Genomic DNA, 11,684 nt, shown 5'->3' with positions numbered 1-11,684 from the left:
TTCCTTGATCAAGAGGCCAGATGACCCACCACCATTACAGGACATTTTGCGCGATGCTCATAGTCCCTGGGAACTATTATTTGGTCTTTTTTGAGACAGGGTCTCTCTATAGCCCCAGCTGGCCTGGAACTTGCTATGTAGACCAGAATGGCCTTGAACTCAGAGATCTGCCTGCCTCTGTCTCCCGAGTGCTGGGATTAAAGCCCTATTCCACATGCCTGGCAGTATTTTATTACTTTTATGTATGTCTATGTGTGCATGCGTGAGTCTCTGTGTAACATGTACTTGCAGGAGCCTTAGGAAATCAGAAAAAAGAGTCGAATTCCCAGGAACAGGAATTACAGGCTGTTGTGACTCTCTCTCCTGAATATTATTCCATCATATAGAACATCTTGGTTGATTCCCATTGTCAATGATTAAAAATAAATACATTTGAGGCTGGAGAGATGGCTCAGCAGTTAAGAACACTGGCTGTTCTTGCAGAAGATCCAGGTTCAAATCCCAGCATCCACATGGCAGCTAACAACTATCTGTAACTCCAGTTCCAGGGGATTGGACAGCCTCTTCTGTCTTCCGCGGGCATTGCATGACATGGATGCACTTACCTATATGCAGGCATAACACTCATACACATAAAATTTTAAAATTTTTTAAAAAATTAAAAAAATTAGTACATATATAGATTTTGGTGCAGGTTTTAATGAGTTCTAAGTTGTTTGGGTAATGATTAAAATCAACTAATACTCTTAGTCTTTATCTCTCTATATAATTATTATTTGCAGTGTTGGAAATGCTGGTGTACACCTTTAATCCCAGCACTCAGGAGGCAGAGGCAGGTCTCTGTGAGTTTGAGGCTAGCCTGGCGTACATAGAGAGTTCCAGGCTAGTTGGGGTTATAAGAAGACCCTGTCTCAAAAATACCAGAAAAAAATTCAGAACCTCATTTCTGGTAGGCAAGTTCTTTACCAGTAAGCTATACCCTGAGTCTCTTTTTTTAAGTTGACACATAATAATCACATATATTTCTTGGAAACAGTGTGACATTTCAATGTATGTGTGTAATGTATACAGAGTAAGTGACACGCTACTGCTCAAATACTGGTTTTTTTAATTGGTGAGGAGCAAACACTTTCAAAAATAAAAAATCAAAAGAAAGGGGCTGGAGATATGGCCCAATGGTTAAGAAGACTCACTACTCTTCCAGAGGGCCCAGGTTCAGCTCCCAGCACCCACAGCAGTCAGGGTCACAAACACATGTAATACCAGTTTCAGGAGATTCACTGCTCTCTGACCTCCTTCGGCAGCTGCATCCACATAATGTACATAAACTCATGCAGGCACACTTAACAAATCTTATAAAAAAAATAAAAAGAAAATTGTCCAAAATCTTTAGATACACAATTCACAAAAACAAAACAAAACAAAAAAAATAGTGAGCCGGGCACGGAGGTGCATGCCTTTACCTGCAGCACTTAGGAGTCAGAAGCAGGTGGATGTCTGTGAGCTCAAGGCCTGCCTGGTCTACGTAGTGACTACCAGGCCAGCTGGAGTAACAGGGGCTACAGGGAGACCCTGTCTCAAAGAAACAAATAAAAAAAATACAAATAGTGAAAACAAACAAAAGGTCCCATAAAGATGGTATTGCTAGCTGGGCGTGGTAGCCCAAGCCTTGTAGTCTCAGCACTTGGGAGGCAGAGGCAGGTGGATCTCTGTTGAGTTCAAGGCCAGCCTGATCTACATAGTGAGTTCCAGGACAGCTGGGGCCACAGGGATACCCTGCTTCAAAAAGACCAAAAAAAGAAAAAAAAAGGGGGTGTTGCTGTGAAACACAACTCCTAACCTCAAAAGGAGTAAAGCAGCTTTATTCTGAGCCAAATGTGAGTGTGGACATTTATCATTTCTTTGCGTTGGTGACATTCAAATAAACTAATATTCTTCCTTTTATTTGCAGGTTATTTTTTTTTTTCCTGACAGGGTCTCCCTGTAGCCAAAGCTGGCCTGGAACTCGCTAAGTAGACCAGGCTGGCCTTGATCTCTCAGAGATTCGCCTGCCTCTGCCTCCTGAGTTCTGGGATTAAAGGCTAAAGGCGTGCTCCATCATGCCCACTGAACAAAGGTCTCTAAATTTTTTTTTCTTTCTAAATTTTTTTTTTTTTGGTCTTTTTGAGACAGGGTCTCCCTGTAGCTCCAGCTGCCTGGAACTTGCTCTGTAGACCAGACTGGCCTTGAACTCACAGAGATCTGCCTGCCTCTGTCTCCCAAGTGCTGGGATTAAAGGCGTGTGCCACCATGCCCAGCTTCTAAATTATTTTTTAAAATATTTTATTTATTTATTATTTTATGTGTATCAGTGTTATGCCTGCATGTAGGTAAGTGCACCCAATTCCTGTGGAGGACAGAAGAGGCTGTCAGATCCCCTGGTACTGGAGTTACGGACAGTTGTTAGCTGCCATGTGAATGCTGGGATTCAAACCTTGGTCTTCTGCAAGAACAGTGTTCTTAACTGCTGAGCTATCTCTCCAGCCCTAATTTTTTTTTTTCAAAGGTGGGTGGGTATGCCTTTAATCCCAGCACTTGGGAGGCAGAGGCTGGCAGGTATCTGTGAGATTGAGGCCAACCTGTCCTACATAGTAAATTTCAAGTCAGCTGAGGCTACAGGGATACCCTATCTCAAAAAAAAAAAAATTTTTTTTTTGAAATAGGTTCTCACTATGCAGCCCAGGTTGATCTTGACCTCACAACTCACAATCCCTCTGCCTCAGTCTTCTGAGTCCTGGGATTTCAGTCATGTGCACTATTTCCAGATTCTCTCTCTTTTGCACAGACTTACTATTGCTCTGGCTGGTCTGAAACTCACTCCCTGTTCATGCCTCTTGAGTGGAGGAATTAAAGGTGCCCCTCTCACACTGTAGCTCAGACTGGCCTCAAATTCTGGGCAATCCTGCTGCTTCAACCTCCCAAATGTTGACATTATAGGTATGAGTTATGCCTTATTTAAAAAAAAATAACTTTATTGAGATACAATGCAAAACCATGCATTTAGAGCATTGATAGTTTATTACATATTCACAGTTTTGTGCAAACTGCATCCTGTGTCTTTCAGTTATTAACTCTATATTCCCCATCTTTTCTATTTGTAAGTGTCTAACTCTAAGTTGCCACAAATGTTTTTTTTTTTTTTTTTTTCCGTCTGTGCTGATTTTCCCAGAACTCCCTTCTCCAGAAGTAGAAGCCGGAGGATCAGAAGTTCAAGGTTATCTTCTGATAGTGCATCAAAAAAATAAATAAACCTAAACCATAAAAGTAACACATAATTCACATTACTAGCTATTACTATGTGCCAACGTTTAAATGCAGTCTGATCAAGTTAAGTGATTTGTATAATTAAGCAAGTAGGCAAGGGTCATTGTTAAGACCATGAATGCAAGTGCAGGACTCTAAACCTTTTATTTTGTCTTTTTGAGACAGGGTCTCCTTGTAGCCCCAGCTGTCCTGGAACTCACTATGTAGACCAGGCTGGCCTTGAACTCACAGGGATCCACCTGCCTCTGCCTCCCAAGTGCTGGGATTAAAGGCGTACACCACCACTCCCCACTGCCATTTTTTTTTCCTTGTATTATTCCCTTTTTTCTCTTTTGCCTGAGACAGCGCTTCACATAGTTGCCTAAGTTGGCCTGGAACTTACTATTGTAGCTCAGGCTGGCCTACAGCTAGGGGCAATCTTCCTGCCTTAGCGTCCCAAATTCTGAGATTACAAGCATGAGCCACATGCCCAATTTGCTTTTTTTCCCCAATGAGACAGTTTTATGTAACCCAGGTTGGCTTTCAACTTTCTCCGTAACAGGCTGAACTCTGGCTCCTTCCTCAGCCTCCTGGAACTACAGGCATGCCTATCATTCAGGTGTCCTCAAAACTCTTCTGTGGCTTTGAAGATATTTCAGCATGAAATCCAACTGTTTAGTCTCTTTTTAGCTACCTCCACAGATCACCTTTGCCAGACTTTGTAGAATTATCTCCTACCACCAGCACTTTTACTGAGATTCTGTCCTATTATTTTCAGGTGCAAACCTCAAACACTGCATTATTTTTTTAAAACCAGAGACAAGGTCTCGCTATGTTGCTCAGGCTGACCTCCAACTCCTGGACTCAGCTTCTAAGAGTGTTGGGACAACAGTCACAAGGCTCTGTGCCAGGCAAGACTGACATCATCTTCTGTCTGGTTAACATGATGCCACTATCTTGCTTGCTCACGTTGAACCTTCAGGACCTTTCAGGACATCTCTGTGATCGCCTAAAGTGCGTTAAGATGGCCTTCCTGTAAGGTTCTGCAACCTGTTGCTTCTGCAGGGTTGACACTGTCTTGTTTACTATCCCTAGGACGATGACTTCTGACACCAAACACATAACCAGCACTACAGAAAGGACAAAAATCTACCAATGGACCAGTTTTAATTATGCTTTTTTTGGGGGGGGGGGGTCTTTCATGAGACTTGGTCTCCCTGTGTTAGGGCTGGCCTGGAACTCACTATATAGACCAGGCCAGCCTTGCACTCACAGAGATCTGCCAGTCTCTGCCTCTGGAGTGCTGGATTAGAGATGTGTGCCACCACACCTGCCAATTATCCTTTATTTGTAACCCATCTTTTTTTTTTTAATTTAAATTTTTGGTGTTTTTGAGACAGGGTCTCCCTGTGGTCCCAGCTGGCCTGAACTCATTATGTAGACCAGGCTGGCCTTGAACTCACAGAGATCCTCTGCCTCTGCCTCCCGAGTGCTGCGATTAAAGGCCTGCGTCACCACGCCCGGCTGTTTTTAATTTAATTTTTTGGTCTTTTTGAGACAAGTCTACCTGTACAGAAGCGCCTGTCTTTGCTTCTGGAATGTTGGAATTAAAGGCGTGCGTCATCACGGCCGGTTTTTATCCAATATTTGTAACCCATCTTTTATTTACTCCCATAATCTTTCTCCCTTGGACTCCAGCGACTGCCCAAGCAGCAAGGTGGCGGGATCTTTCACAAACAACCAGAGGGCGTCAACGTGCGCAGGCCCAGATCCCGCCCAATTTAACCCCGACAAGATGGCGGCCGCGTATCTCCACCCACTCAGGGTCGAGGCCCGCATCACGTGACCAGAGTTGGAAAGGGGGGGGGCTCGGCCCTACTGCGGCCGCATTGGCTGACGGGAGCTCGAAAGGGAGAGCGAGAACGAGGGTGTCGGCCATTTTGCGTCTGTTTCCTGAGGGACGCGGTAGTAGCCGTTGGGTCGGAAAAGTGGGTGCTCTTCGTCTGGTTTTCCCGGCTTATTTCTCCTTCCTTTCTACCCTGTCTGTAGAGCGCAGTGATGGGTCGGAAGAAGAAGAAGCAGCTGAAGCCGTGGTGCTGGTATCCTTTGTGGGACTGGATTCGAAGCCAAGCGAGGGTGCCGCTCGTGGAGGACGGGGGAGAGGCCTGGGTCGGGTCTGGTCGGGAGCCAGCGGCGCCGGGGTGGCGTCTCGGGAGTGGGGGCCTGAGGCCGGCAGGCTCCGGCGTTAGGTGGGGTGACTCAGGAGGAGCCTGTCTGGGGGAGGGTGGGCCTGGAGCCCTCACCCGGTGCACCCCCACCCCCACCGGACTTGTGTCTGTTGTTCTGATGACGATCCCGCGAAGGGACTAGAGTCTAGTGTAAAGTGCTAATTGACTCCGTGGAGGATGGAGAGCGTCTCAGGCGCCCCCCGCGCGCCGGCGAAACTGGCTTCCGTGTTGCGCTCCCCACTTAATCTTCAGGAAGCGTTCACTTAACTGGGTGGAGTTTAGTGTCCATGACCCAACTTTTTGCAGGACTTTAAAAAAAAAAAAAAAAAAAAAGGCTTATTGGGAAAAACTCCTTTTTGTATGTTTCACGGAACCGTTTACATGCTTTAAGTTAAAATTGAATTTTATTTATTATCTGGGAACATTTCGTCTCAAGACCTGAGTTATTCAAATAAATAGCTAAAAATGTTCACAAATTTTAGTGAGGTAAACAATCGTAGTATTGTAAGCATTCCTGACAGCATAGAGAATTTTAAAATTTTTTTATGGATTGTTGGTTGAACTCTGTTCTTTACCTTGACTTTGATCTTAGAATATAAGTATTAATGAATTCTTAATATTTTTGATCCCTCCTTCATATAAATGAATTGTCACGAAGTTAATTGCTTTTTTTTAAATTTTTCATTTTTGAGACAAGGTCGTTCTTTACATCTAGGTGGACTGGCACTCCCAACATTCCTGCCTCAGCTTCCAGGGTGATCCACCAGGCCTGGCTCATTTAATTGTGATTAAATTTTGGGACTTAACCTGGAATTCTTACCTTGTGCAATGAAATGTTGAAATACTAAACAAAAAGGTTAATTTTGTGTTAACTCCCCGTTTTTTCCCTTAGTTTTTTTTTGAGTCTGGGCCTCGTGTAGCCCTCCTGAATTTTGATACCTTCTTGACTCAAACGAGCTATCAAGTGCTGGGATTATAATGGGTTCCCCACCACACCTGGTTTTCCAAGTGCTGGGGATTGAATCCCTGATGTGTTGAATACCAAACCAGTACTCTACCAACTAAGCTGTAATCCCAGTTTTGTTTTGCTTAAAAAAATTTTTTATTTTTTTTTTTTGGTCTTTTTGAGACAGGGTCTCCCTGTAGCCCCAGCTGTCCTAGAACCACTATGTAGACCAGGCTGGCCTTGAACTCACGGAGAGATCTGCCTGCCTCTGCCTCCTGAGTGCTGGGATTAAAGGTGTGCGCCACCACGCCCGGCTTTTGCTTAAAATTTTTTATGGCTATGAATGTTTTGTCTGCATGTACGTGCACCACATAGGAGGAGGCCAGAAGAGGGGGTCCAAACCCTGGAACTGGAGTTAGCCAGCTTTGAACCGAACCCAGGTCCTATGCAAGAGCAGCTGTTGCTCTTAACCACTGAGCCATCCTTCCAACCTCTGTTTTTTTTGGGGGTGTGTGGGGGGTGGTGGTTCTGGTCTGAGACAAGACCAGACTGTCCTTGAATTCAGAGGTACACCAGTCACTTCCTCCTAAGTGCTGGGGTTAAAGGTGTGTACCCCCACACTAAGCCCAAAGTCCCCAGTTTTAATGTTATTGCTATTCTCTCATATGAAAGGCTTTTTGTTTTGAAATTAAAGAGTGGACTATCCATAGGTTGCTCCACTCTCCTGGTTCCGACATCCTCTTCCCTTAGCTTCCCAAGTAGCTGGGATAGACAGGAACACACAAGGGTGCCATACTTGACATACTGTTTTTTATTACTGGTGGAGTTGTTATGTGTGTGTGTTTTTTTTTTAACCTTAACGTTAATCAGGTATTGTAATAGAGATTTTGATGATGAGAAGATCCTTATTCAGCACCAAAAGGCAAAGCATTTCAAATGTCATATATGTCATAAGAAACTGTATACAGGACCTGGTTTAGCTATTCATTGCATGCAGGTAAGGATTTTTCTTCCCCTTGTGTATAATTTTGAATTTGTCTTTTGACAATTGTATTTTGTTTATTACAATAGGTAAGATAGCAAATCTGCTTTTAAAAAAAAAAAATCTGTCCCCCTTCCTCCTTTTTTGGTGGTGCTTCTGTGGTAGAATCCAGCATAACTGTCACTTAGCTACATACCTAGCCCTATCCCCCATGTCTGTGGCCTGAAAGCCGCAGAGATCTGCCTGCCTCTGCCTCCTGAGTGCACTGCCTGCCTCAGTTTCTTGAGTGCACCACCACACCCTTCTTGGCAGCATTGTATTTCATTGTCTTCTAGATTTCTTCAGTCTTAGAGTGGGATGATAAAAGCTCTGAAATTTATACTTTTTTATAATCTAATGTCAAATTCATATAAATGCTGGGGTGTAATTTAGTGGTAGGTCATTTGCCTAGCATGTTTGTGGCCCTGAATTGATCTCCAGTACTGCAAAAATAATTTGTTTTGAGATTTGTTATTTTAAATTATGTGTCTGTGTATCTGTGCACGTGAGTGTAAGTGCTTGAGGAGGCCAGAGGCATCAGATCCCTCCCTGGAACTGGAGTTACCCATCTTATGTGGGTGCTAGGGTACTCCTAATCACTGAACCATCTCTCCAGCCCACTAAAAAATAACACATTTTTATTAAAACAGATTCTTTTTATTCTGGTGAATTCTTGTAATAACAATTTAGATTTAATATATCTTTACGTTTATTATGTATGCATGTGTGCTTGGGGGTCAAGACAACTTGTAAGAGTCTTGTCTTTCTACCATCATGTGGGTCCCAAGGATCAACATCTGATTGCCAGGCTTGGCAGCAAGCACCTTTACCTATTGAGCCATTTACCTGGCCCATAGTATGTGCTGTAAACTATTTGAGAGTTGTGCTTTGTACCATATGCTTGTAATCACAACACTTCGGAATCTAAAGCAGGTGGCTCGTGAGTTACAGGCCTGGGATTCAGTGAAAACTTGTCTTAAAACTAAAGAACTACAAAACCCAGTATTTGAGAGCCAACTAAGTATTAAACCTATAGCTGTTCACTGTAGTTGCTCCTATAGTTTCATGTATTTAATAAAGATTAAATAAATCAAGAATAAAGTTTTCCAGGCACATCATAGCCATGTTTCCAGTGCTTAGTTAACACATGTGGCCAGTGGATGACTATTGATAGGGTAAAGAACATTTCCTTCAGTCACAGAAAATTCTTGTGGAATGGCACTATACTGTACACTTGTTTTAAATACTGGGTATTACAGCTACTGTGGAGTCTAGATTTATATTGTGAAAGAAAATTCCATAGTTTGTCTCATGATGATAAATGATAGAGAATGAAAATAGGTAGGGCTTACAGGGAGAACTCCCAGATAAGAAGTGAGACTGTGCTGGAGAGATTGCTCACCAGTTAGGAACACTGGTTGTTCTTGCTGAAGAAGACCTGGGTTCGAATCCCAGCACCCACATGGCAGCTAAGTGTCCATAACTCCAGTCCTAGGGGATCTGACAGCCTCTTCTGACCTCCATGGGCATTGCACAACACAGGTGCACTTACCTACATGCAGGCAATACATGGACACACATAAAATGAAAATAATAAAATTTTTAAAAATGTTTTAAAAAAAAATGAGACCAAGGGCTGGGCTTGGTGGTGCATGCCTTTAGTCCCAGCACTGGGGAGGCAGGAGGATAGCCTACATAGCGAGTGTCAGGCCAGCTGGGACTACAGGGAGACCCTGTCTCAAAAAGACCCCCCCCCAAAAAAAAAAAATGAGAACAGGAAAGTAATAGCTGAGATTTCTGAAAGGAAGTGAATAATTTCCAGGGAATAGTAAATGAAAGGCCCTCAATCAACATCATCATCTTTGAGTATAAGGGCAGTACTTTGTTTCTTAGTTCTGAATGAAATGGATCTGACTAAAAGCATATTCTTTGTCTTTTATGTAGGGGTGCTATGTTCTCTACCATGGTCTTTGCATATCCTAGGCATGTGCTCTACTTCTGAGCTCCATCTCCAGCCTCATCTTTTTTTTTTTTTTTTTTTTTTTTTTTTGAGGCAGGGTCTCCCTTTAGCCCCAGCCGTCCTAGATTCACCATGGAGACCGGGCTGGCCTCAAACTCACAGAGATCTACCTGCCTCTGCCTCCTGAGTGCTGAGATTAAAGGCGTGTGCCACCACACCTGGCCTTTTTTTTTTTTTTTTTAATCTTATTATTTTATGTGTATGTGTATTGCCTGCATGTATGTGAGTATACCCGTGTTGAGCATTGCCTTGGAGGTCAAAAGAGGGCTTTGAATTCCCCGGGAACTGGAGTTAAGGACGGTTTGTAGCCACCATGTGGGTCTTGGGAATTGAACTTGAGTTCTCTGCAAGAGCAGTCAGTGCTCTTAACCACTGAGCCATCTCTCCAGCGCCTACTCCATACTTTTTAAAAAGATGATTCTGATTGGAGAACTGGACTGTTGAGTGCTTTAAAACCACTTGGGAACACTTGGAGCATAAGACTAGGTGGTGATGTCTGAGTAAAATTTGCTGGTAAATTAGATGTGGAATATGAGGAAAAAGTGGGAAGTTAAGGATGATCTCCAGGTGTTCTGAGCAATGAATAGTGACTTAAGGCTGCGGGTATCACTCAGTGGATAAAGGTACCTGCATCTGAGCCTTATAGCTGGGTTCCATCCCTGAAACCCACATGATAGACGAGAACCAACTCCCACAGGTTTACCTCTGAACAGGTTTGAGTTGTGACATGACTATCCCTATCCCACAAAGATAGATAATAATACGTTGAAAAAAATCCAAAAACTTGGAATGTACTGAAGTGTGTAAGACTGTAAGAAGAAAAGACTTAGGGATAAGGACCAAAAAGTAGTTTTTTTCTGTGTGTTTAGGGGGTTGATTTTGTTTTTGAGACGGGTCTTTGTATCCTGGGCCAGCTTTTGACACAGTTACACTGCACTCATCATCCTGAGTGCTGGTGTTATGTGCATGCAACACCATGCCTGCTTTGTGTTAACTTGGAGAAACTCTATTGAGTATCTAGATGTTACACAAGTAATTGGATATGCAAATCTGGAGTTCAGGGAAGTTGGGGCTTGAGAAAGAAGTTTGGGAGAGAATACAGTATAAAGATTGCTAGTGTAAGTCCAGATAATAGATGTAGATGTACTTTGTTTTATAGTATGATGGGGATAAAAAAGGCACCACACGGGGAAACTAAGAGGTCAATCAATATTTCTAAGGATTGTGTTCTTTGGGTCAAATGCTGGTGGTGAGGTAAAGCAGAGGACTGAGATTGAATTAATCCCAGTGAAGGTCGTGAGTCAGCTGCTGAGCAGCATGTTCTTAGAAAAATGCTGAAAGCTTGATTAGGGTTCTTTGAAGAGAAGTAAGAAGTAGATGCACTTTATTTTTTGGTGATCTGATTGAAGCCAGAGTCTCCAGGATGACTGAACTGCAGAGAAATAGAATGGAGGCAGTCCTGGCTTGGTGGCTGTACCTTTAATCCCAGCACTCTGGAGGGAAAGGCAGACTGATCTCTTGTCAGGCTAGCCAGTGCCACATAGTAAGACCCTGACTCAAAGCACCAAAGTGGGGGTCAGCTGGAAAGCATTTCGTTGAGAAACAATTTTAAAATTTTATTTATTTTCCAGCCAAGGTCTCACTATGTGATCCTATGTAGAACAGACCGGCACTCAAAAGACTGGAAGCCATAAAGATCTGCCTGTTGGGTCTAAATGTGTGCACCACCATGCCCCCCCGCCCAGGATTTAACCCAGGATCTTGAATTTGCTGGACAAGTGCTCTATCTTTAAGCTAACTCTGTCCTCTAGTTTGTTTTAATATAAGGTGGTGTCTAAGTAAGGGTATAGTTTAGTGGTAGCCTGGGTTAGATCCCAAGTACTGACACAAAATTAGTTACTAATCTTGAGACTTGAAACGAATCAGATTTGCTGATTTGGGTAGAGCTATATATGTGGAGCTGGGTGTGGATCTCTGTAAAATTGAGGCCAGCCTGGTCTCCATAGCAAATTCCAGGCCAGCTTGGTCTCAAAAACAAAACCAAACAAAAAATTGTTTATGTGGTTTTACTTGGGGCTTAAATTTTTTTTTTTTTTTTTTTGGTCTTTTTGAGACTGGGTCTCTCCTGTAGCCCCAGCTGTCCTGAACTTGCTACATAGACCAGTCTGGCCTCAGACACATAGAGAT

General features: G+C 43.2%; 1 protein-coding gene across 4 annotated transcripts in view; it reads left to right on the top strand.

Annotated features, from left to right (window-relative positions):
* The first annotated feature begins 5,185 nt into the window (after window positions 1-5,185).
* The window catches only part of Znf207 (zinc finger protein 207), a 19,774-nt gene continuing 13,275 nt past the window's right edge, over window positions 5,186-11,684 (top strand). For 3 of the 4 annotated variants that reach the window (XM_008848175.2, XM_008848176.2, XM_008848173.3), the window contains exons 1-2: window positions 5,187-5,381; window positions 7,327-7,453. In XM_008848175.2, the coding sequence (XP_008846397.1) occupies window positions 5,341-5,381; window positions 7,327-7,453 (168 nt within the window). In that variant the 5' untranslated portion in view covers window positions 5,187-5,340. Of the gene's footprint in view, window positions 5,382-7,326; window positions 7,454-11,684 lie in introns of all 4 variants that reach the window. The other variant, XM_029553558.1, reaches the window with a different exon arrangement.

This window comes from Nannospalax galili, unplaced genomic scaffold (assembly GCF_000622305.1).
Source record: "Nannospalax galili isolate Female #2095 unplaced genomic scaffold, S.galili_v1.0 scaffold363, whole genome shotgun sequence".
NCBI classification, from domain to species: domain Eukaryota; kingdom Metazoa; phylum Chordata; class Mammalia; order Rodentia; family Spalacidae; genus Nannospalax; species Nannospalax galili.
The sequence above is the reverse complement of the archived record's forward strand: the minus strand, read 5'-3'. Positions and strand labels throughout refer to the sequence as shown.